At 39.7% G+C, this 23,646-nt stretch overlaps 2 protein-coding genes across 6 annotated transcripts in view; one reads left to right on the top strand and one right to left on the bottom strand.

Moving 5' to 3' along the window:
• PPIL3 (peptidylprolyl isomerase like 3) lies at positions 1-11,387 on the bottom strand. 4 transcript variants are annotated; one of them, XM_069577987.1, is made up of 8 exons: positions 11,304-11,387; positions 11,014-11,081; positions 10,435-10,510; positions 9,243-9,317; positions 7,713-7,806; positions 7,283-7,350; positions 4,197-4,315; positions 1-1,834 (listed from the first exon to the last, which is right to left on the bottom strand). In XM_069577987.1, exons 3-8 carry the CDS (start codon positions 10,435-10,437, stop codon positions 1,708-1,710), a joined length of 486 nt encoding a protein of 161 aa, XP_069434088.1. In that variant the 5' UTR covers positions 10,438-10,510; positions 11,014-11,081; positions 11,304-11,387; the 3' UTR covers positions 1-1,707. The 4 variants fall into 4 exon arrangements, with proteins under 4 accessions (XP_069434088.1, XP_069434086.1, XP_069434087.1 ...); XM_069577985.1 differs by adding an exon at positions 9,424-9,476 and having other exon boundaries at positions 11,014-11,384; XM_069577986.1 differs by having other exon boundaries at positions 11,245-11,369.
• NIF3L1 (NGG1 interacting factor 3 like 1) overlaps positions 11,373-23,646 on the top strand; it is a 16,754-nt gene continuing 4,480 nt past the window's right edge. Inside the window, exons 1-6 of one of the 2 annotated variants that reach the window (XM_069577982.1) lie at positions 11,373-11,437; positions 14,526-14,986; positions 15,833-15,995; positions 18,417-18,543; positions 20,712-20,850; positions 22,673-22,756. In XM_069577982.1, the coding sequence (XP_069434083.1) occupies positions 14,551-14,986; positions 15,833-15,995; positions 18,417-18,543; positions 20,712-20,850; positions 22,673-22,756 (949 nt within the window). In that variant the 5' untranslated portion in view covers positions 11,373-11,437; positions 14,526-14,550. The remainder of the gene's footprint in view (positions 11,438-14,525; positions 14,987-15,832; positions 15,996-18,416; positions 18,544-20,711; positions 20,851-22,672; positions 22,757-23,646) is intronic. The other variant, XM_069577983.1, reaches the window with a different exon arrangement.

Here is a 23,646-nt window from a genome sequence, read left to right on the forward strand (position 1 = left end):
TATGGTTAACAAGGCAGCTTCCATTTATTGGCTACAGAACACTCCTCCACACCAGAAGCTTTACACACACTGTGTCATTTAATCCTAACAAGAGTCATATGGAGGATTATTTATGAGTAAATTAAAGCTTGGAGATGTTAACATGCCTAGTTAATAGTAGGAGGCAGAGCTGTGATTCAGACCCAGACCAGGACTCTACAACTAATTTTATTTTCCAAATGGATCATCTGTAAAACTCTTATCCTGCATTTATGTATTTCTGCATTTTAAAAAAAGATACACTTTAAAAAGATGTTCCATGGGCAAATCAGTTAGGGCATTCTGAGTGTTCACTGTATTCCAGGACTTCTCTGGGCCTTTACTATAAACACCAGGGGAAATACCTAATGGATTGACTGGCCTCTCTAGGCTATCTCTTTATCTTTCCTCTTTCTAACTGTACAAAGTAAATAGTTAATAGAATTTCTAGGATGTGAGTATGTTAAGGCTGTATATTGTCACCCTGTTTATTTAACTTATATGCAGAGTACATCATGTGAAATGCTGGACTGGATGAAGCACAAGCTGGAATCAAGATTGCTGGGAGAAATATCAATAACCTCAGATATGCAAATGACACCACCCTATGGCAGAAAGCGAAGAACAAAAGAGCCTCTTAACGAAAGTGAAAGAGGAGTGAAAAAGTTGATTTAAAACTCAACATTCAGAAAGCTAAGATCATGGCATCTGCTTCCATCACTTCATGACAAATAGATGGGGAAACAGTGGAAACAGTGACAGACTATTTTTTTGGGCTCCAAAATCACTGCAGATGGTGACTGCAGCCATGAAATTTTAAAAGACACTTGCTTCTTGGAAGAAAAGTTATGACCAATCTAGACAGCTTATTAAAAAGCAGAGACATTACATGGCCAAAAAAGGTCCATCTAGTCAAAGTTATGGTTTTTCCAGTAGTCATGTATGGATGTGAGTTGGACTATACAGAAAGCTGAGTGCCAAAGAATTGATGCTTTTGAACTGTGGTGTTGGAGAAGATGCTTAAGAGTCCCTTGGACAGCAAAGAGATACAACCAGTCTACCCTAAAAGAAATTAGTCCTGAATATTCTTTGAGAGGACTGATGCTGAAGTTGAAACTCCAATACTTTGGCTATCTGATTCAAAGACCTGACTCATTTGAAAAGACCCTGATGCTGGGAAAGATTGAAGGCAGGAGAAGGGGACAACAGAGGATGAGATGGTTGGATGACATCATGGACTCAATGGACATGTGTTTGAGTAAACTCCGGGAGTTGGTGATGGACAGGGAGGCCTGGTGTGCTGTAGTCCATGGGGTCCCAAACAGTCAGACATGACTGAGCAACTGAATTGAACTGAACAGGATGTGGACTAGATATGGTAGGAATATGTAATTAGGGTGCTCAAAAATGCCTGGATTTGACACTCAGCATTTAAAAATGAATGTTTATATGAAAATACAAAGTTAAACACAGGGTTTTTTTTTAAATTAAAGAAATGCATTAGATAATAGTCATAGAATATGCTCTAAAAATAGGACTAAACACTGTTTGGCCCCTCTTGCTACGAGCAACTCACAGAAGATCTTAGTTATAAACAAGCTGCAATTTTTGACATAATTAAAACTGAGTAAACCATAATAGGTGTGTTCCTTGAATAGTTTGCCAAATATTTGTCCAGGTCTATTATAGCTACTGGGCAAATGGGTTGGCATGAATAGTTATGTCCTTAATGTGTACATCATTAAGAGGTCGATATGTCTTCTCATTTACGGGTAACTTCTCCAGTTCATCTAGAGTCTCCAGACCATCTATCACCCTGAAAGAAAAACAATATAATGTTTGAAAATTTCCTACGATTGAAACATAATATCCAAATACCGACAACAATTACAGTCTAAGAGAAAACAACCAAGTCGTACAGTTTTTTGAGTTCTCTTGTTGAGTATACAGTAAGATATTGCTTTGATTTTCTGCCATAAGTAGGGCCCCAAATTCACAAACAAAAATTCATGTTTATGCCTTTAGACAAAAGTAGCAATGGGCAGGAATATTCCCATCAAAGTATCTAAATGATGTATTCTGCCTCATTCACATGGATTAGCTACAAATGGGGCCAATACAACCAGTCAGAAGGTTTTCTTTGCTATAAGAAAAGCCTGGAGAAAGTATGTAAGGATGACAGTTATTTTGAGTACTGCCCTGCACTGAATGTTCTGAAGTGGGTAGCTTCTTTGTACTTTAGTGTTTAAACGTGTGTTTTTATTTTTTGCTTCTAAACAACAAAAAGAAATATTGATGAGAAGATTGACAGCTAAGCCCACTTCCAGCAAGCCCAATTCACGTTTCTATCAGAAAAAAAAATAATACAGCTGTTTTTCTAATATGTTCTAGCAACTTAGTCTACTAAGACAAAGTGGCGTTTTAGATTATATTTCCTAGTGCACTTTGAATCAATTCCTAAGACTTAGATTAGGTACTTTAAAAATAACAGATTCCCATTTTATTTTACATTTCCACTAAAATGTTATTATAGCCAAAGCCTTTTGATTTTACACCCAAAAGTAGGCAGTTAAGGTCTTTAAATTGTAAGTTTTAAAGGCTTTCCCACGTTCTGAGTCAGTAAGAGAAAAAAGAGGGTGCAGGAAAAAGATCCCAGGCAAAAAAAGGCATACAGAGTTGAGGTAAGTTAAGTATTTGGGAATGGGTACCTTTGAGAACCGGCAAAAGCTATGAACCATTTTCTCAGAAAAATGTGTGTGCATATACAGAAAAGAGTTTCAAGGAGTTACTAGACCGAAGGTTAAGAATACTTGTTCTAAATGCTACAGTGTTTTTTAACCAATTCAGCAAGATAAGTCCTACTAATTACTAATCAATAATTCTGAATGGAGTGTTAGGGAGAATATAAAACAAAGGGAGTGTAAAGATTATCCATATACACACAAAAACTACTAAAGGCTATAATATTCCTTTTCATCAAATATTAATATATAAATTAGACATGCATACGGAATGAAAAAGAAAAGTTGTAGACTCTTGTATTTTTAATTGAACTAGCTTGGCATCCAAACTGTTAAATAAAACAAACTATAGAACTGTGCCTTGGTTTACTGAACACAGTAAATAATTTGTTGACAAACTGACTTCCTGTTGATTTATAAAAGCAATTACCAGGGATAGTGCATCTAATGGATTTTCTTGCAGAGACTGCTAAAAGTCTCCTCAAGATTCCATTCCCCTTTCTTCTTATTTATAGAGGTCTGATTTTATTGAGATGGCAAAATATCTAGCTGAAAAACATTTCCTACCCTCTCGTAAGTAAGGTCTGAGTCTTTCAGGGAAGTTCTTTAAAAGGGGACTGATTCAGCTGGCCTAAGACTCTTGAAAGTCCCTTGGACTGCAAAGAGATCCAACCAGTCCTGGGTGTTCCTTGGAAGGACTGATGCTAAAGCTGAAACACCAATACTTTGGCCACCTCATGTGAAGAGTTGACTCATTGGAAAAGACTCTGATGCTGGGAGGGATTGGGGGCGGGAGGACTGGGTGACAGATGATGAGATGGCTGGATGGCATCACCAACTCGATGGACATGAGTTTGGGTGAATTCCGGGAGTTGGTGATAGACAGGGAGGTCTGGCGTGCTGCAATTCATGATGTCACAGAGTTGGACATGACTGAGCGACTGAACTGAACTGAACTGATTCAGCTGGCAAGCACCTTTTGCCTTTCCTCCTCCTTTCTGCTTGGAACACAAAAGTTCTGACTGGCGCTTTGCTGCCCAAATTATATCTATGAAGTGAATTTCAGAATGAAAGCTAATGACAGCTGAGAAAAAAGAAAGGCACCTGGGACATCAATGACATACTAGAACCACCATCCCAGTTCATCTTGTTTAAGCAACTGTTTTTCAGATGTGTTGATACAAAATGCTATTCTGAATGAAAACAATACATACTGTTAACTTGCATAAGATCCTGAAAAAAAAGTGCTGGTGCTTCTTTACAAAATAACTGAGGGTGAGAGAGGCTGTAAATTACCCAAGGTCACATGGCTATTTAAGTGGTGGGTGTAAATTTCAGGCACATTTAGCTCTCATACTGCTCTTTGAATACTAGTCACACCATAATCACAGTCACTCATGCATCCTTTGCAGTGAAATTCCAAACCAGAATACTCACTTGCCAAATACTGTATATTTCATGTCCAGATGTGGCTGCTTCCCATAGGTGATGAAAAACTGAGATCCATTAGTATTTGGGCCATTATTAGCCATAGATACAACACCTCTAACACTGTGCTGAAAAGGACAGACCAAGTATTAATTGCTTTTACATAAGCATTCCAAATATAGAACTGAAATAAGACATGCATTCTTCACCTTCCCAATATTTAAGAGATCAAGAAAACATGTAATCAGTTTCCATCAGGGCTAGTTCAAATGTTCAGTTTCTGTATTATCTGTATCTCTGGAAACTTGTATGTAAACTGTTTATATACCAAATCATATTCCTCAATTTCATCTTTGGAGAAGTAGAGCCACAAACACTTTTGGCAACACCAATGTATAATAGAAATAATCCTTACATTTACATTAAGGAACAGTGTGCTGGCATGAAACCATCAGGCAGACAACAAAATCAAAATCCCCATAATCTCTTCATATATACACTGGACTCTGGCTAGTTTCTTTATCTGTAAAACAAGGAAGGTTGGACTAGTTCAGGGGTTTTTTCATAATTCAAATTCTCACAAGGGTTGCTGCTGCTGCTGCTGCTGCTAAGTCGCTTCAGTCGTGTCTGACTCTGTGCGACCCCATAGACGGCAGCCCGCTAGGCTCCTCGGTCCCTGGGATACTCCAGGCAAGAATACTGGAGTGGGGTGCCACTGCAAGGGTTAGCAGATAATAAATTGATAATTGGGCAGAATGTAAACATTAGGGAATGGTGGAATCTGGCAAAAGGAATAGTGTATCTCTTGCCTCATGACATATACAACTTTTTTTAAACCAATGGCCATAAAGAATGAATCTGTGGGTCTTCCACCCATGGGCAGTCAGTTCATAAACCCAGGACTGGATGATCTAAGGAAGGCCTTGTCTATGTTATACAACGGAATGTGTATAGGAGTTAAAAGGATTTTACCAATAAGACTGAAGACAGAACTGTCTTACAGGGAGATGCCCAAATATCAAATACACTAAAAGTAACTCCAATGATTACTCTGTCCGATGCTATTCATAGCAGACACTAATGAGACAAACCACAAAAATGCAACTACATAGATATTAATGCTTTACTGTCTCCCTAAAAGGTGACTACCAATCAAATGTATTTGATGCATCATAAGAATATATGTACCACTTACAGTATAATAAAATAAGCAACCATTAACCTGTTTCCAAGCTTTAAGAATTAAAATTTGCCAAACTGTTGCATATGCCTATATGCTCCTCTCAGCTATTACTTCAGCCTCTCAAAGTGGTAACTAGTATTCTACTATCTTTCTAAATGCCTGAACAATATATTGTTTCCTTTTACTGGTTTCTGAGTTCTATAAAATAGTTCATACTATTTTTTAGTCTTCTAGAAAATGATTTCTGCAGTTAACATAATGTTTCTAAGATTCATACATGTATTATACATATTTCTTTCACAGTATATTTTACTACTGAATATACTGCAATTTGTCCACTCAAAGATTGATGGACACTGCTTTTCAATTTTTGTTATTATAAGTAGTACTCTAGGAACACACTTGTACATGTTTCCTAGTGCACATGTACATGAATTTCTCTAGGGTAAACGTGTGGGAATGGAATTTCTGGGTTAGAGTATGTGACTATTCACGCATCCTCAATTCTGGTATGTTAGAAAATAATTCTTAACCTTGTTTGTGTAGGAAATACTAGGGAACCTTAAAATATAGTCACGGTCCTAATCAGTTCTACTGTTTTTCTCTAGATTTCGGGAGGTAAGGCCCTACTCTTTTTTTTTTAATTTAAAACTTCTACAGGTCAATCTGTCACCAGCAAAGTTTGAAAATCACTGGTATAGGATGACAGATCAGTACTATGCAAACAGTTATTAATTAATGCCTAAAAAACCGTTTCATTTCCAATTCAGGAAAAGAGTGACTTTTAAAACAATTTATCACCTCCCAACCCCAACTTTGCCAACAAAGGTCTGCCTAGTCAAGGCTATGGTTTTTCCAGTGGTCATATATGGGTGTGAGAGTGGGACTGTGAAGAAAGCTGAGTGCCGAAGACTTGATGCTTTTGAACTGTGCTGTTGCGGAAGACTCTTGAGAGTCCCTTGGACTGACTGCAAGGAGATCCAACCAGTCCATTCTAAAGGAGATCAGCTCTGGGTGTTCTTTGGAAGGAATGATGCTGAAGCTGAAACTCCAATACTTTGAGTCGGACACCATTGAGCGGCTGAACTGAACAGAACTCCAACTTTGTAACAATATTTATTTATGACATAAAAGCAAAAAGATAAATTATTCCTAATGACCGTCCAGAGATAACACTGAAGTGAATATTTTTAGAAGTTTTGCTGAGTACATTTTACTGTAACTTCAAAACAATATACTAAATTACATATTCAGATTGAAAGACCACACAATAAATTGTTAACTGATGTCATCTCTGGGGAATGGAACTTTTTAAAAAATTAATATGTACTAGTTTTTTAACTTTTAGAAAAAAGAAAATTCTTTAGAAAGTTTAAAAAAATACAAAGGAAATATAAGTATCTAATTTTTCTATGCTGAAGATTTATTTATATGCACTTCTCTGAGACCTAGCTGAGAACTACCATACACATTAAGTGAAGTTAAAACAGAAATATTCAAATATCTAAGAGAAGATGATAAAAAGCTGGCGATTGATAATAGGCAATATTGCAACCAGAAGGTCTGACAGTCTCTACTCCCCACTCTCAGAAAAGACCAGTGATTCATATCATTCAACATGAATTCTGTAGTGACACATGAAGCCCCACAGGTATATTACTGATTAAACATTTCAGATTGGACCAAAAGGTGAGCTCACGTAATGTCAAGATTCATGTGATGGTTGAGATCCACTATAAGGCTAGAACTGACATTTATATTTCCTGTCTGACATCACTTATCAAGCGTGAAAAACTACAAAAAAAAAAGTATATTTACTAATTATTTTAACCTGTATTATTACAACATATGTATCGGTTTCCAAATGTAAACACAGCATGAAAAAATAGATTCTGAAGTATTTTGGATATACCTTAAGATATTCACTATATTCATCTTCAAACTTCTTGCCCCAGATACTGTTACCTCCCCTTCCAGTACCTATATTACAAGACAAACAAATGAAGTATCTAATTAAAGGTGAAAGGGTTCATGTTCTCAATGTAAGGGCTAGTTTATATAGTGTAACCCTTTAAATACAAATAAAATCTGATATATCCTTTCTTTCTTCCCCAAAATGAACTTTAAAGAACATAAAAATAAAGTATCTCTACAAAACCCCCAAACCCTCCTTATAAATATTGTTGCTCATATTTTAGGGCTTGGTGCTAGTAGCTTCTGCTTAAAAATTTCTTGCTAAGGTAAGTTATAAAAACCCCACATGCTTTTATTTTTCTATTCTTTACTAAGTCTCTTCTTTACACAATATGTTCAATTCCCTACATATTACTGGATTCACTTACCTGTCGGATCTCCCGTTTGAACCATGAAACCCTTGATATTTCTATGAAATATACAGCCATTGTAGTAATTACTGGCACAAAGAGCCAAGAAATTCTGGAGAGTAAAAATAGTGATTGAGAAATGTAGCAGAAACATATTTTAGATAACACATGAATTGTATTTACTGAAAATACTGCAACAACCTTTTAAACAATATCTTTCAAGCATTACTTTAGGTAAAGTCACTAACTAAAACTCTCCGATAGCTTCCTTCTATTCCTGAAAGAAAATGCAAAATCCTCAGCAAAGCCTAGCAAGCCCTGCCTGACCTAGCCTACTTCTGCATCTCATGATAATCACTCCTTCCCTGCTACTTACTGTGTTAACCCCATCAGCCTTCTGAAAGTTTATTCAAAAAACACAGGCTTTCACACCTTGAGGCCCTGTACCTATTTCTATACCTGGAACGTTCTTTTTTATAAGTCCTTCCATGGAGATGCCTTCATTAGCTTTCACACTCTGTTCTTAAAGTGCAATACCACTTTCTTGGCTAGCCTTGCCCTCACCTTCTTTTAAATAAATCCTTTCACATTACTCTCCATCTCAACACTTCATTTCCTTCAAGGCATTATTTCCCTCTAGAATTACTGTTTTTTCTAACGAATTTTCCCCCTGCCTATCAGGTAACTGTTAGCTCCACATGAGCAAGGAATGTCTCTTCTTCATCACTAAAGTTCCAGATGCTGGCAAGATAGCTTCTCATAAGCAAAATTGCTGAATGAATGAATATATATAGCTGACTCCTTTTTTATCCCTTCTTGTATTTTTTTGGCCATGCCACGCTGCTTATGGGATATTAGTTCCCCAACCAGAGACTGAACCTACGCCACAGGAGTGAAAGCACCAAGTGCTAACCACTGGACCGCCAAGGAACTCCCTTTTTCCTTCTATCCTTGTTATTTAAACAAGTGAAATAATATATGGAACAGTTCCCTTATATTTCTTGAGAAAAACGAGCCAAAAGAAAAAGATACCAGCCACACTATGGTAAGAGAAAAATCATCTACCCTTTCTTTAATTCACTTTAACATCAGAAAAAGAAGTGTAGGACTTCCCTGGTGGTCCAGTGGTTAAGAATCTGCCTGTCAATGTTGGGGACACAGGTTCAATCCTTGGTCTGGAAAGATTCTACATGCCAAGGGGCAACTAAGCCTGTGTGCCACAACTACTGAGCCTGTCTGCCAAGGGCCCATGCTCTACAACAAGAGAAACCACCACAAAGAGAAGCTGGTGGACTGCAAATAGAGAGTAGCCCCTGCTCCCTGCAACCAGAGCAGCCCTGCGTGCAGCATCGAAGACCCAGCACAGCTAAAAATTAAGTAATTTATTTAAAAGAAAACAAAGTATAAATTAGATCAGAAATTATGACTGATGGTTTAGAAAAGTTTTCTATTTTGGGGGGGGAAAGCCATTTAAGTTAGGTGACTCAATTTCAAAATAGTTACCCTATTGAGTTAACTCATCTTTTATGCATACATTATGGTACTCACTTCACATGTTTTGGGTGTCCTTTCACAGAAGACTTCTATTTTAATATCACCTACATCTGTATGCAATGTCACCGACTAAAAAGGAGAGAGAATGTGAGAAAAATGAGATTTCTTCAGGTGATTTTGTGTACTGTATCATTTCCCTAACTAGATATATTTGAATAAAAACAGAAAGAAATACCATTTCAGAGATGATCTATCCATACAGTAGCTCTTGAGAGATAAGTTGCATTTCTTCAACATTATTTCAGCAGTAGAAAAAGAAATTCCAGAGGAGAAAGGTAAATGTTTAGGTAAAATGGTATCTATGCTAAAAATTTGGGAGCAAATACTATGACGGAAATAATTATCTTATTTGAATTTTTCATCAATGAAAACGATTTTTATGTTAGTATGACTGACTTGAATAAGCAATTCACTAAGTCATTAATATTTATTGAAAAATAGTAAGAAAAAGACTTTTACATAGTTTTTTTTAACCATTTCCCTTGTATAATTTAATTGTGAGAGTTGAAAAACAATTTCTTTCTCCACTAAAGACAACAGACATAAAAAGCATCTGTGTTTTCAGATCCTAAATGTGCAGAGGTAACCAGAGTACTCTTTCTTTCTTGCCTTTCTGCTTAATCTATTCAGTGGTAGTCAAAATACTCATTTTGTTACTCCATTCCAGAGAGGCTAGAAAGCTTCTGAGACTTCTTTTTTAATTTCTCTCTTTTTTTTTTACAATAGTATCTAGCAGTCAGAGTATGACTAAGTTGAAGAAAGAGCGCAGGAATGTGTGTGTGTGTGTGTTGGTGGGGCAGAAATGTGTGTGTTGGTGGGGGGTGTGTGTGTTGGTGGGGCACACTGCTTTCTTTCTATCTCCAACTCCAGTTGTCCACCTTAGATCAAGAGCAAAAGGATCCAATGAAAATGATCACACCTGACTATGCTCTTCTGCAACAACCCCTTTCCATCTCTCTCTCTCATCAGTCTTTTTCCATATAAAGGTAAATCCTGTGTTAAGTGAAAAGCATAATTTAATTTTGCCTTTGCTGGTTTTGTTTAGAATCATTTTACACTGTATAGTTCTTCATCTTATTATTTCTGTTTTGTCATTGAAATTTCCATGCAGTTTTACTTCCCTTGATTTTCTAAAAAAAAAGTTACTTATTATGAAAGACATTCATAAGAATTCCATAAAATTTACCATTTTCTTTCTTGATGGTTTCAGGAAGCACTGTTACTTTCTCAGGGTTTCTTGAGAGAAGTTCAAAAACAAGCCTCTATTTACAAAAGAAAAGACAATTAATTTCATTTCCCTCTCTTAACTCACACAAACTGTTTTATGATATATTTAAAAGAAAAAGTGTCAGCGAGTACCCATTCCACCCAAGTAATAAAAATTCGGTTATGGAAGCGATCAGGCGAAACTAATCGACTCCAGACCCTCAAACTCCTCTTTTCTTGCTCACTTCTCAAGGGCCGAGTACATTCCTGCCCTGGGGTCCAGGCACTGGGTGTTCCCCTCGAGTGGAACATGTACACTCAGACATCTGTACGGCTAGTTTCCTCACCTCCAAATCTCTGCTCAAAAGTCTGGTTAAACCTGCCTTAACGATTTCCTTTTCTCACAGCACTTATCAATAGTATACCTCATCCTTTACTCGTCACCCTCCCCACACAGAATAAACTCACTTGTAAGCAGTCCAAGAACCAAAACACACAGCGCTCTGCAAGCACTTGAATTAAGCTAACGAAAGAATAAGTGACGTTACCCCATACTTACTTAACCACTTCGATTAGCACAGTTGTTGTTAAAACAGCAAAGATGCAATCGTAGGTGCCCCCACGGGTCTGTAGATTCGAAATGCCCCGCCGGAAGTCGAGCAAGAGACCCATTAGAGAGAACGCCCCTCCCCTGTTCGCGTCCTCCCTTCCCCCCTCCCTATCTGTAACCCAACAGAGAAGAACTAGGGAGAGAATGTAGGATTTATTCCCCACCAGGAACACTTCTGACCTAGAGAGGGGGCTCTTTCAATAATTACACTAGGACAAAAAGCGTTAATTCTGGGCAACCTCTAGAACTTCCTTGGGCTCAGACGTAAAATGGAAATGACGTCTTCCGCCCGGCTCCTGCGTCCCGCCCACTTTCACAACACCAGGAAGTTCCGCGCAGGACCGGAAGTAGCACTCGCGGAGTCCCGGGACTGGTGAGTCTTGGGAGAATCAGATTCCGGCCTGGGTAGCTGAGCCTTCGGTGGCGGGCTGTGGCAGCAAGCACCCTGATAGCCACAGGGCAGAGATAGGCGCAGAAAACCGGGTTGCCTCGAGATAGGATAGGGCTCTAGAGGGGCCGGGGCCCTGACTCTCAGGTTAACGACCTTGCCACCTGCTCTCTTCATTGTCCTGGAAAACGTCTGAAGTGGGACTGAAAAAAGGGGGGCGCAGTTTGCAGGCTGTGAAGTGGCCCTGCTAATGATACTTAAACAGCGCTGACTCTAGGCCAGGCACTTTTCCCCAGCGTTACGGTTAAATCTTGCAAGAACACTGTGAGCTGGAAACTGTTATTTCTATCCTTCAGAGGTGGAAACCGCAAACACCTTTGGCTCTGGGAGTCAGGCTGGTTTTAGAGTCTGTAAAAAGACATGGTGAAGTCATGTCTTCACCATGCTGGGCCGGCTTCCATTCTTGTTAATTGTGGCTTCAAGCTACGCAGCTTCGTTGTGAATGGGGAGTGTTTTGTTACCTTTAAGTCCTATAAATTTAACAGTAAATAAATCAACACCGCCGTGGTAGACCACTAGAGCTTCACTTTAGCCCTTGCTACATTTTAGAAGCGTCTGTAGAGCGGAGTAATTAGTATCAGGACCTGGAATCTGGAAATTGGAAGTAGTATGTGCTGTGGTGCTTAGTGCCTAAGTCGTGTCCGACTCTTTGTGGCCCCATGGCCTGTAGCCCACCAGTCTCCTCTATCCATGGGGATTCTCCAGGCGCAAATACTGAAGTGGGCTGCCATGCCCTCCTCCAGGGGATGTACCCAACCAGGGGTCGAACCCAGCTCTCCTGCATTCTCTGGCATTGCAGGCGGATTCTTTACCAGCTGAGCTACCAGGGAAGCCGGCAAGTGGTATAAGGACTCTTAGAAGATCTTCCAAGACCCCAGTTCAAGGGTTTGTGGAGGTTCTGCATCACTCCAAACCATATTTTGAATAAGTGCATTAAATATTAAATATTTTTTGTGTATTTGTTTGGAAGGAATGATGCCAAAGCTGAAACTCCAGTACTTTGGCCACCTCATGCGAAGAGTTGACTCATTGGAAAAGACTCTGATGCTGGGAGGGATTGGGGGCAGGAGGAGAAGGGGACGACAGAGGATGAGATGGTTTGATGGCATCACTGACTTGATGGACGTGAGTCTGAGTGAACTCCGGGAGTTGGTGATGGACAGGGAGGCCTGGTGTGCTGCGATTCATGGGGTCGCAAAGAGTTGGACAGGACTGAGCTACTGAACTGAACTGAAAAGTTTAAAAAATTGTTTCCGTGGTTAACGAGTTACAAGTATTCCAATTAAAATTTACAGTTGACTGCTTTCTTGCTAATTTGCATACCATGAAATGCTTTTCTTCAAAAAAATTTTCATAGATACTCAATTTAAGAATTGAGCTAACAGTGTTATCTTTATATTGGATACAGATGTATAGAAGGCTTTGACTCTGCTAACAGAGTACCCTACATCTTCACCTCACCCACCTCTTGATTCTGGCCTTTGTATGGCACCAAGGTGTTTGTTCAGGGGCAGCATCTCCTGCCCCTTTCCTGCCTTGACCTTGCCCATTCACAGTGACCCACTTCTGCATCTCATGGTTCTGGCTACTGATAAACCACTTAATTTTTTATGTATGGTATCATTACTTTTTCTTGATAAAGCACCTTTTTTTTTGGCCATGCCCCACAGCTTGAGAGATTTCAGTTCTCCAACCAGGGATCGAACCCGAGCCACAGCAGTGAAAGCTGGAATCCTAACAACCAGGCCACTAGGGAACTCTCTGATAAAGCACTTTTTAATGTTAGTATATACCACCCTAACTCCAAATTCTGCTATCATAGGGGAAGGGAAACTGTATAGTAAGCATTTAGTGCTGGCCCATATTGGAGATACTGAGATACAGAAAAGATAGTTCCTATTCTCTGGTAGCTTTAGGGGAGACAAACAGGAATATAACATTAATTAAGAGAATGTCTGGAGCAAAAGGGGAGACACTGAAAGAGAAAGTTTGTCAAGAAAAGCTTTATTTAGAAAGTCGAAGTGGTCTTGGAAGGAAGTGTAATATCTAGAGAAATGGAGAAGGATGGTTGAAGTAAGGGTGAGAAGACTAAGAACAAAGGGTGTGGGGGGGACAGGGAGGAGGGGATGAATGTAATTGTGTGTTATGTACCAGGCTTGTGCACTGGAGAAGGGAATGGCTACCCACTCCAGTATTCTTGCCTGGAGAATTCCATGGAAAGAAGAGTGTGGTGGGCTACAGCCCATAGGGTTGCAAAGGGTCAGACACAACTGACCAACACACACACACACACACATACACACACTCCAGGCTTGTGCAAGGTGACTTAAACATATTAATCCATTTATTCCTCCAGATGACCTTGAAGTAAGTTATAGTATCTCTGTTTTGTAGATGAGAGAACAAGCTCAGAGCGCTTAAGTGACTTAACCTGTGATACCATGCCGGTAAATGATAGAGCCAATATTTGAACTTACGTATGGCTTCCCTGCTGGCTCAGCAGTAAAGAATTTGCCTGCATCGCAGGAGACGCAAGAGACGTGGGTTTGATCCCTGGGTCAGAAAGAAGCCCTGGAGGAGGGCATGGCAACCCATTCCAATATTCTTGCCCAGAGAATCCCATGGACTGAGGAGCCTAGCCGGCTGTAGTCCAGTGGGTTTCAAAGAGTTGGACACTACTGAAGCAGCTGAGTGGGCTTCCCTGATAGCTCAGTTGGTAAAGAATCTGCCTGCAATGCAGGAGACCCTGGTTCGATTCCTAGGTCAGGAAGATCCGCTGGAGAAGGGATAGGCTACCCACTCCAGTATTCTTGGGCTTCCGCTGTGGCTCAGCTGGTAAAGAATCTGCCTGCAATGCGGGAGACCTAGGTTTGAAGCAACTGAGTATGCATGCCATCACGTTTGGGTCTTTTTTAGTGTAACACTACAGCTCTTTTGCTCATATACTTTGCTGTCTAAGAAGGTTTGAGTCTGTGAAGTGTACACGTCCTCCATAGTCTGTGTTTGACTTCAGATACTCAGTTCTGCCTGACTTCTGCATGTTGTCATCTCGTGTACTCCTGATCGCCACGACAGCCCGCCTGGTCCATTCCCGGATCTACAGCTCTTCCCGTTCCTTCATGGATCTGAAGGCTCTCCTTTGCTCCTTGAACGACTTTGCATCCCTCTCATTTGCTGAGAGCTGGGACAATGTTGGATTACTGGTGGAACCGAGCCCACCACACACGGTAAACACGCTCTTCCTGACCAATGACTTGACAGAGGAAGTGATGGAGGAGGCGCTGCAGAAGAAGGCGGATCTCATCCTCTCCTACCATCCGCCTATTTTCCGACCCATGAAGCGCATCACCTGGAAGACATGGAAGGAGCGCCTGGTAATCCGGGCACTGGAGCACAGAGTTGGGATCTACTCTCCTCACACCGCCTATGACGCTGCTCCTCAGGGAGTCAACAGCTGGCTGGCTAAAGGGCTTGGTGAGAAGCCTCTTGTTCTTTCCTATCTAGTTTTTTCCCTGTCAGTGCTTTGAAATTTTATAGACTGTCTTTTCAATAGTGTTTTGACCTCTTTAGGGATGGGGACCATTATTCTGTTTTTATATATTTTTAAAATAACCTTGCTGAAACCTGACAATTAAATTATATTTGAAAATGAAATTTTATTCTTATTGAATAAAGACCACATGGGAAATCTTCATTTTTGGCTGAGCTTTGAGATTCCTTACTCAAGTGGCACAGTGCCTAGCACTCAGGCACTCCAGAAAAGCCTGTTGAATTGAATCGAAAGCTCAGGCCTCTCCAGAATATACTTCATATATCAGGCAGATAGTTTCACTGGATTAGTCCTTATGCCCAGCACAATGAGAGAATTCACTGTATGTGCTTTTAGCTTTATTTTTGGTAAGCCTTTTTAGTTTCCTTGTGCTGGGCTGAAGCTTCTGTGATGATATAATCTGGATTAGTGAGGTCAAGTGGATTATGAGCTTTGTGACCTGAATCATAGTTTACACAAGTAAATTTAGTAAGCAGTCTCAATTCTATATGTCATCAGAAATTCATGAGTCAATCTTGTCCAACTTTCTGTGATATTTAAGAGTCTTCTGGAAAATAGTTCTGAAAAGAAATATGATTCTGTATGACAATACAAAATCCTTAGGTTATGGGGACTATTGGGTGTATATGTAAGGACCATGTTGTGTGTGTTTATTATAGAAGCATCTAAGAATGAATCCTTTAAAGAATACTCATTTCTTACAGTAGTAGTTTTTAATTAAAAAAAAAACCCACAAAATCTCTTTTAACTCCTGACAATTTTTTTTCTAGGTGTTTGCACCTCCAGGCCCATCCATCCTTCCAAAGCTCCTGACTACCCCACAGAGGGAACTCACAGAGTAGAATTCAGTGTTACCCATACCCAAGACCTGGACAAAGTCGTTTCCGCACTGAAAGAAATTGCAGGTGTATCTGTTACTTCTTTTTCTGCTAGGTACAATATATTTTCCTCTTTTTGTGTATATATTAAGAATCTTTCTTACAAATTCTATAACCCTGCTATTTAAGTTTACAACAAATCATTTTCCTCAGGTGGCATCATTTTCCTCTGGTAGGTTTACAAAACAGCATTCTTCTCATTTGCATATGGGTCCCTGAGGAGGAAAACTATGGGATCTTTTCAATACAATAAAAATGATAACGCTTGTTGACTATTTTCTATGCAGGAAGGACTAAACCACACATCTTACAGTGTTTCTAATCCTCCTGACAGTGTTGAAAGGTATTTTTACTTTAGGGTATGTGGATAAACCCTAGTGATATACTGATAATATAGGTTTACTTTTATCAGTTCCCAGCAAATGATGATTCCCAAACACTTGAAAGGGAAAAAATACGTTAAAATGCCTCTCAGATATGCCAATCATTTATTTAATTAGGTCTGAGATACCAAAAAATGTTGGGACTAATTTACCCTGCTGCTGCTAAGTCACTGCAATTGTGTCCGACTCTGTGTGACCCCATAGATGGCAGCCCACCAGGCTCCCCTGTCCCTGGGATTCTCCAGGAAAGAACACTGGAGTGGGTTGCCTACTAAAGCATTGTAAAAGACACATTATGCAGAGCTAGGACTTAATAATTATAAAAAAAATCAAAGATAAATATAGTGACCTTTTAATAAAATGGAAATCTGTTAGCAGTAATCATGCCTTGGGTAAATCTCAACTGCCACTGTGCAAAGCTAAAATGGAAATCCGTATAAGCTACACTAAGAATGACTCTTTGGTGAGTGGTTTTTATGTGTAGATACATTATACTAAAGCCATAGTAAATATCCTTTAATAGTATTGAGGGATTTCAAGATCCTTAAGGAAAATTATTTATAAGATTTTGCATAGATTTCGGTCATAGATATCTTTTACCATTCTGAAACACTGTGTAAATACTGAAATTAAAATTATACAAATAGAGCATGGAAACTTCAAACAATACCACAGTCCTCCTTGTCCCTTCTACTCAGTCCCAAGATCTTCAACTCGAGTTGTCTTTTCTTTTGTTTTCAGAGAAGTATCTTTCCAAACATGTATAGGGACATGAAGGAATGTATAGTTTTGTTTTAGTCATTGTTTTTTTTAATTAAATGGTATGCTGTATTTGCCTTTTTACTTGTCATAGTAATCTTTCCATGTAGATTTCTTATTATGAATGTACTATAATTTCTTGAAGCACTTTGCTTCCTAACTGGTGGACCTTTTAAAGAACTGATACACATTTAGTTTGGTTCCAGTTTCTCCATATTACAGGAGTATCTGGGACTTAACAATTAGACTGGGGACCAGGCATTGTTTTTGCTGCTTCTTTTCAAATCTCTGCAGATGGTTCCAGTGTTAAAACTATGCTTCCACATTATCTTGTAAGGTATCTTTTAGTTCTCAAATTCTGTGATTATATTTAGAGTTTATGATTAAATAGAAAACTTTCTTGATGCTAGTTTTTTTGGAGAGGCTCTCAAATGTTCCTTTTTAAATTTTTTTTTGGCCGTGCCCCGTGGCTTTTAGGATCTTAGTTCACTGACCAAGGAGTGAACCCAGGCCCTGGCAATAAAAGCACCTAGTCCTAACCACTGGATCGCCAAGGAATTCCTAAGGGTATTGCTTTTTAAAGGGTGATTCAGGGACCCTCTGAATCATAAGCATAATGGGTGCTTTTGAAAAATGCATCACGTTGTTGTGTGGCAGAAACCAATGCAAGATTATAGCAGAATTATCCTTCAATTAGAAATAAACAAAGACAAATGCAGATTTTTTTGCTTTATCCTAGATCTGTGTAATTAGAATGGGATTTGCCTGAGAGTCTGTCTGGGAAATTCTTGTATTCAATGATGTTTGAAAATTAACTTTTCTAGGGCTTTAAAACACTTGTTTGCCCCAGCCCCATTCATAGAGGTTCTGTTTCACTGAGTCTATAGAAGAGTCCAGCAGCTGTTATTTTAAGAAGCCAGCAGGAGATTTCTAATGCACGACCAGGACTAAGAACAGTTCTACAACAGAGGTTTCAAAGTGAGGTCCCTGGACCAGCACATCAGTGTCACCTGGAACTTGTTAGATAAATTCTCAGCCCCCACTCAGACCTACTAAATCAGAAACTCTGAGGGTACGGCCCAACAGTCTGTTTTAATAAGGCCATGAGATGATTTTGATGCATGCTAAAGTTTGAGAAACACTATTCTAGAAAATGGTTTGGAATTAAATCCTAAAGTCCATATAAATCTAATCTCCTATTACAGGAAGTTGTAAACTATGGATTATTTTGAGTACATAAATTTATATATATATATATATATATATATATATATATATTAAATTTATATTGATTTGTTTATGTTTATCCTAAACCAAGTGACTTTTTTTTCCAGGGCTGATGATGAAGAACAAACACGGCTCAGTCTGAATTGTACTCAGCAAGCTTTGATGCAGGTGGTGGCTTTTCTTTCCCAGCATAGGCAGTTTTATCAGAAGACTGAAATTCTGTCACTAGAGAAGGTAATAAAAGATATCTTATGTTACAGTGCAGTTTTGTTTGACAAATTCATATGTAAAGTGTTAGTTCAACAGATTATTAACTATTGCCTAGAGCAGAAGCACAAAGTGGTGATGAAAGCATGTTGGGCCCTGGAAAGTTTATTGAAAAAGGGAGATGGTTCAGGAATACAAAAATGTAGATATCTTAGTCCATTCAGGCTGCCATAACATGTTTGGACTTCTATAACAGAATACTATAGACTGGATAGCTTACAAACAACAGTAATTTATTTTTAACAGTTAAGGAGGAAGCAAAGTCCAAAATCGTGGCGCTGGCAGACTCTGAGTGTTGCCTGACGGGAGCTCACTACATGCTTCAAAGATGGTGCCTTCTCTCTGTGTCTTCACACAGTGAAGGGACTTGGGATCTCTCTGGAGCCTCTTTTCTAAAGCACTAATCCCAGTTGTGTGGGTTCCAACCTCATGATCTGAAAGTACCTCCCAAAGGCTACACCTCCTAATCTATAGGTTAGGATTTCATCCTGTGAATTTGAGGGGGCCGGAAACATTCAGACCATGATGGTACTTCTTCATGATGAGAGACTCAGTTACAGATTCAGTCTCTTATTTTATACCCTCTGCCTGGACCATTTTATTCCTTCCTTTAACTTGACATGTGGTGATCCCTATGTCTTTACTTCCTGTCTCAGGATGCTTTCTTAAGGTAAAAGATAAAATTAAAAAAAAAAACCAAACTGTATTTCCAGCCACTTTCTGAACATTTTCCACTTACAGATCTCACAAGTATTTAAAATCCAGTATATACAAAAACTGACCTTATCCACATACCATGCTTTTAAATACAAGTTTTTTTCTGTGTTATTGGTGACCCTAAGAGTTGTTTTATTTGCAGGTTTGCACAACCCTCCCTTTCTCCCGTACATCCAAGCCCTGCTGATTCTGTCCCTAAATGTACAAGATGTTTCTCCTCTCTGTTTGCTTTGCCACCACAGTAGTTGAAACGCTCATGTTCCCTCCCTTGGGATATAAGATGCAGTAAACTCCTGAGCAGGCACCTCCAGGAGATAGTCCAGGCTGTTCGGCTTAGAGTGTGTAGCCTTTCATGACCAGCGAGGACCCCTGTCGCCAGCTTCTGCTCCCTCCCCATGCCTTGCTCTGCATACCGGCTATACTGTCTGCTTTTAGATCTGCCCTGTGTGCTCTCTCATACCTTGGCACCTTTGTACATGTTCTCTCTGTTTAGAATGCCTCAATAAATAAATAAAAAGGAAAAAAGAAAAAAAATAGAATGCCTCACCACATCTCACCGTATCTCTAACCCACCACCCTGCACTTGACATCTCTCCTTTCTTAACTCCTTTCTGGTTTGTCTTCAAGACCCAAGTCCTTGTAGAAGCTTATTTTACTCCCCTTACTTCAAGTATCCACCTTCCCCGCCCCCCCCCCCCGCCCCCGCCATCACAACTCATCTATTTTGTCACTCTTTTGTGATCCCATAAAAAAATAGTACCCACCTTGGACTTCCCTGGTGGTCCACTGGTTAAGACTCCGTGTTTCCAATGCAAGGGGCAGAGGTTCGATCCCTGGACAGCGAACTAAGATCCCACATGCCACTCAGCCAAAAAAAAAATAGAAAAAGAAGAGAAGACTACCTTCTCAGGAGACTGAGCTCCTAGAAGTCAGAGAATGTTTTTGTCAGGTTTGCATTCCTAACTTTTAGCTTGGAGCTACTTAAAAAAATTTTTTATCTATTTATTTATTTTTGGCTGTGCTGGGTCTTCATTGCTGTGTGGGAGCTACTCTCTAGTTGCTATGCATGGGGATCTCATGGTGGCAGCTTCTCCCCTTGCAGAGCACGGGCTCTAGGACCCAGGGACTTCAGTAGTTTTTCAACCCCCGGGTTCCAGAGCACAAGCTTAATAGTTGCGGTGCATGAGCTTAGCTGCCCTGCAGCATGTGGGATCTTTCCAGATCAGGGATCGAATCTGTGTCTCCTGCATTGGCAGGCAGATTCTTTACCACTGAACCACCGGGAAAGCCCTGGAGCTAGTTTTATAGCAAGCTCATAGTGCCCTTGTTTTATTGATCTCGGTATTTGCTCCTTGCTCTATGGAATTGTTTTCTAGGACTAATGATGTCCAGTTTTCCTAATTTCTGTTTCTCTATAGCCTCTCCTTCTCTATACTGGGATGGGACGGTTATGCACACTGGATGAGTCTGTCTCCTTGGAAACCATGATTGAGCGAATCAAAAGTCACCTGAAACTATCTCATGTTCGCCTTGCTCTTGGAATAGGGAAGACCTTAGGTAAGTATGTCTTCTATATTTATCCAGCATACCTACTGATAATATTGGGCAAAAATTGAAACTTTTGGCTATATCAATATGATAGAAATGTGTTAGCAGCTCACAGAATTAGACTGGTTTACTTTATCGGTCAGAGTGTACAAGGTTATGCTGTGGTATACATCCCATCGGCCTAAACAAGATTTATTTCTCATTCACACTCCAGGTCCATCTCAAATCAGCAGGGGACTCTGCTCATTGTAGACAGGTCTTGAAGAGGGAGAGTCTTAAACTGCGGGTAAACATTGTAGTCTAGAAATGATACATATTCTGTTCAACAGATTGTTCAGAGTCAGTCAACCCAGGAAGAGCATCAAGTGCAGTCCTACCCCATTCCAGGAAGAAAGCTAGAAATCGTGATTGCTCCAATTACAATGCATGTCTTAAGTTTTACAATACTGGTGATAATTTATAGTGAGGTACTGCTATGCTCAGTGATGTAATTGACTGCGGTTTCTGAGTTTTGTAGCCACTGCCTTCTCTCTTGGCTTTCTCCTGCACTTTGGGGAACAGAAGGAACGAGCAGAACATTATTGGGCCCCTGCAGTGAGCCCAGGACTCTTCAGAGTGTGCTAAGTGTGTGTGTGTCCACTGCGAAGGCAACAGGTGGAGTGCGGTTGTTACGAGTGTGGAGTCTGATGCTGTGGGTCCATGCAGCAGTCATGTCTGCTGCATGGCTCTGACAGATGTGGCGGTGGTGGTATAATTCATGTGGCTGCCCACGTCAAGTGCAGTAAGTGCCAGCTATTCTTAGATGTCTCGGAAGTATTATTTTCCCTGTTGTATGGGTGAAAAAAATTGAGGTAACCGACTTAACCAAAATCCACAGTTGAATCAAACAACTCATGAGTGCTCATTTCCAAAGAAGGTGGGTGGCAGAGATGGAATAAGACTTCTGACCAGCTCCATTGCCCCTTTTCTGAAATGCAACTAATGAAGTGTCCATTCTAGGAATCTAAGTACTCAACCCTTGTTGGATTTTGGCTTGAAAGTTTCTGTATTTCACTCTCCAGAGGATGCTCTTTTAGGAAAATACCATATTAAAAAAAAATGTCAATTAACAGTGTTGTATTAGTTTCAGGTATACAGCAAAGTGATTGCGTTATACATACATCTATTCTTTTTCAAATTCTTTTCCCATTTAGGTTGTTACATAATATTGAGCAGAGTTGCCTATGCTAAATAGTGGGTCCTGGTTGGTCATCCATTTTAAATATAGCAGTATGTCCATGTCATTCCCTAACTATCCCTTCTCCTTACTTCCCCACTGGCAATTATAAGATCATTTGCTATATAATCAACTATAATCCAATATAAAATCAAAAGTTAAAAAGATATGTGTCAACTCCATTACATAGCATCCTCTGACTAGCCTGTTTAGTTCCTTAGCTTCCTTACCTGGGGACAGAGACAAACATGCCTACCTCTTACTGTTACCTGGAGACCAGGTAATTAATTGAGCAGCACTGTGGTAAACCCTAAAGCCTAGTGCTAATAGTGGTAAATACTATTCAGAGGTGCCTTATGTGGGCTTGCGCAACAGCGAGATTCTAAAGGAGTAATAATCTTGCTTTAGGTTAGCTCTGTAATACCAAGGAATAGTCTGTTTGCCTATATGAAGACATGTTTTATTATTTTTTGAAACTTTTTACACAAAATTCACATACCGTTGATAAGACTGAGAGAGAGATCTGTATTATGTATCGGATTCTTGGTACAGATTGTAATATTAATATGAAGGGGAATTGAAAAGTGTTGGTCTCTTGTTTTCTTTATCGTGAAGAGTCCCCAGTCAAAGTCGTGGCTCTGTGCGCTGGTTCTGGGAGCAGCGTCCTGCAGGGGACAGATGCCGACCTTTATCTCACAGGTAGGACAGCCTTTGGACCTTTCTTGTACCCTTTTCTTGATACCCTTTTCTTGTGTATCCCTCCCCTACTTTTGTTTGTCTTTTACAAGGTAAAAATTAGCAGATTTTAGGACAGCATCTAACATACAGATGGATCTAATAAATGTTTTTTGAAGCTGAACTAGATAAAGAACTATGTCAAAATTGGGGACATACCACATACTTTGTGGAAGGAAAAAAAATAATCTAATAATTAGATTATCTAAAAAGTGATGTTCAGCATTTATTTAACCTATTCTGGTCCTAAACATGATTTCTCTCAGATTTCACGTAAGTTACTGGGACACTTTTTACCTGTTGCCTTAGGTAGAAGATCGTTCCTCTTACTCGGCCCTGAAGGCAGTGATCACTTTCTTTCAGTTCTAGCTCCAAAATCTTTCTAATTTTACCTTTATCTCCGTCCAGACATCCCCTAGCTAAAGGACTTCATTAAGCCTCTAATCTTAATCTTCCACACGCTCCCCCAGAACTAACTTTCAGAAGTACAGATGTGACGGTGTATAATATTATCATGGCTGAAAACCCGTCAGCGATGTCCTCCATGTGCCCTGGTGAAGCCGAACGTCCCACGTCCTCTTTCATGCAGTCTTGGCTCATGCTGTTTTCCCTGGCTAGGATGTCTTTGCTTTGCTCCTTTCGTATACTTCTAGTGATAAGCTCAAAGATGCCCCCCCTGAGAAGCATTTTCTTGACAGTGTCCGGCTCCTGCCCCTGATGATCATACCTTCCTCTCCCAATTCCTGTCAGTTTTTTCTTAATCTACAATATGCACTTCTTTTGGACAGAAATTGTTTGACTCCCAGGCTCTGTACTCTGTCCTTGTGGTTAATACCTAATTGATAACAGGGCCC

The sequence above is a fragment of the Ovis canadensis genome, chromosome 2 (assembly GCF_042477335.2).
Source record: "Ovis canadensis isolate MfBH-ARS-UI-01 breed Bighorn chromosome 2, ARS-UI_OviCan_v2, whole genome shotgun sequence".
NCBI classification, from domain to species: Eukaryota; Metazoa; Chordata; class Mammalia; order Artiodactyla; family Bovidae; genus Ovis; species Ovis canadensis.

Excerpts from the sequence above, each read along its gene's own strand:
- PPIL3 (XM_069577987.1), bottom strand. Across the intron at positions 7,807-9,242 it reads GGACACCCAAAACATGTGAA|AATTTCTTGGCTCTTTGTGC; the intron begins GTGAGTACCATA and ends TTTACTCTCCAG. Across the intron at positions 7,351-7,712 it reads TCAAACGGGAGATCCGACAG|GTACTGGAAGGGGAGGTAAC; the intron begins GTAAGTGAATCC and ends CTTGTAATATAG.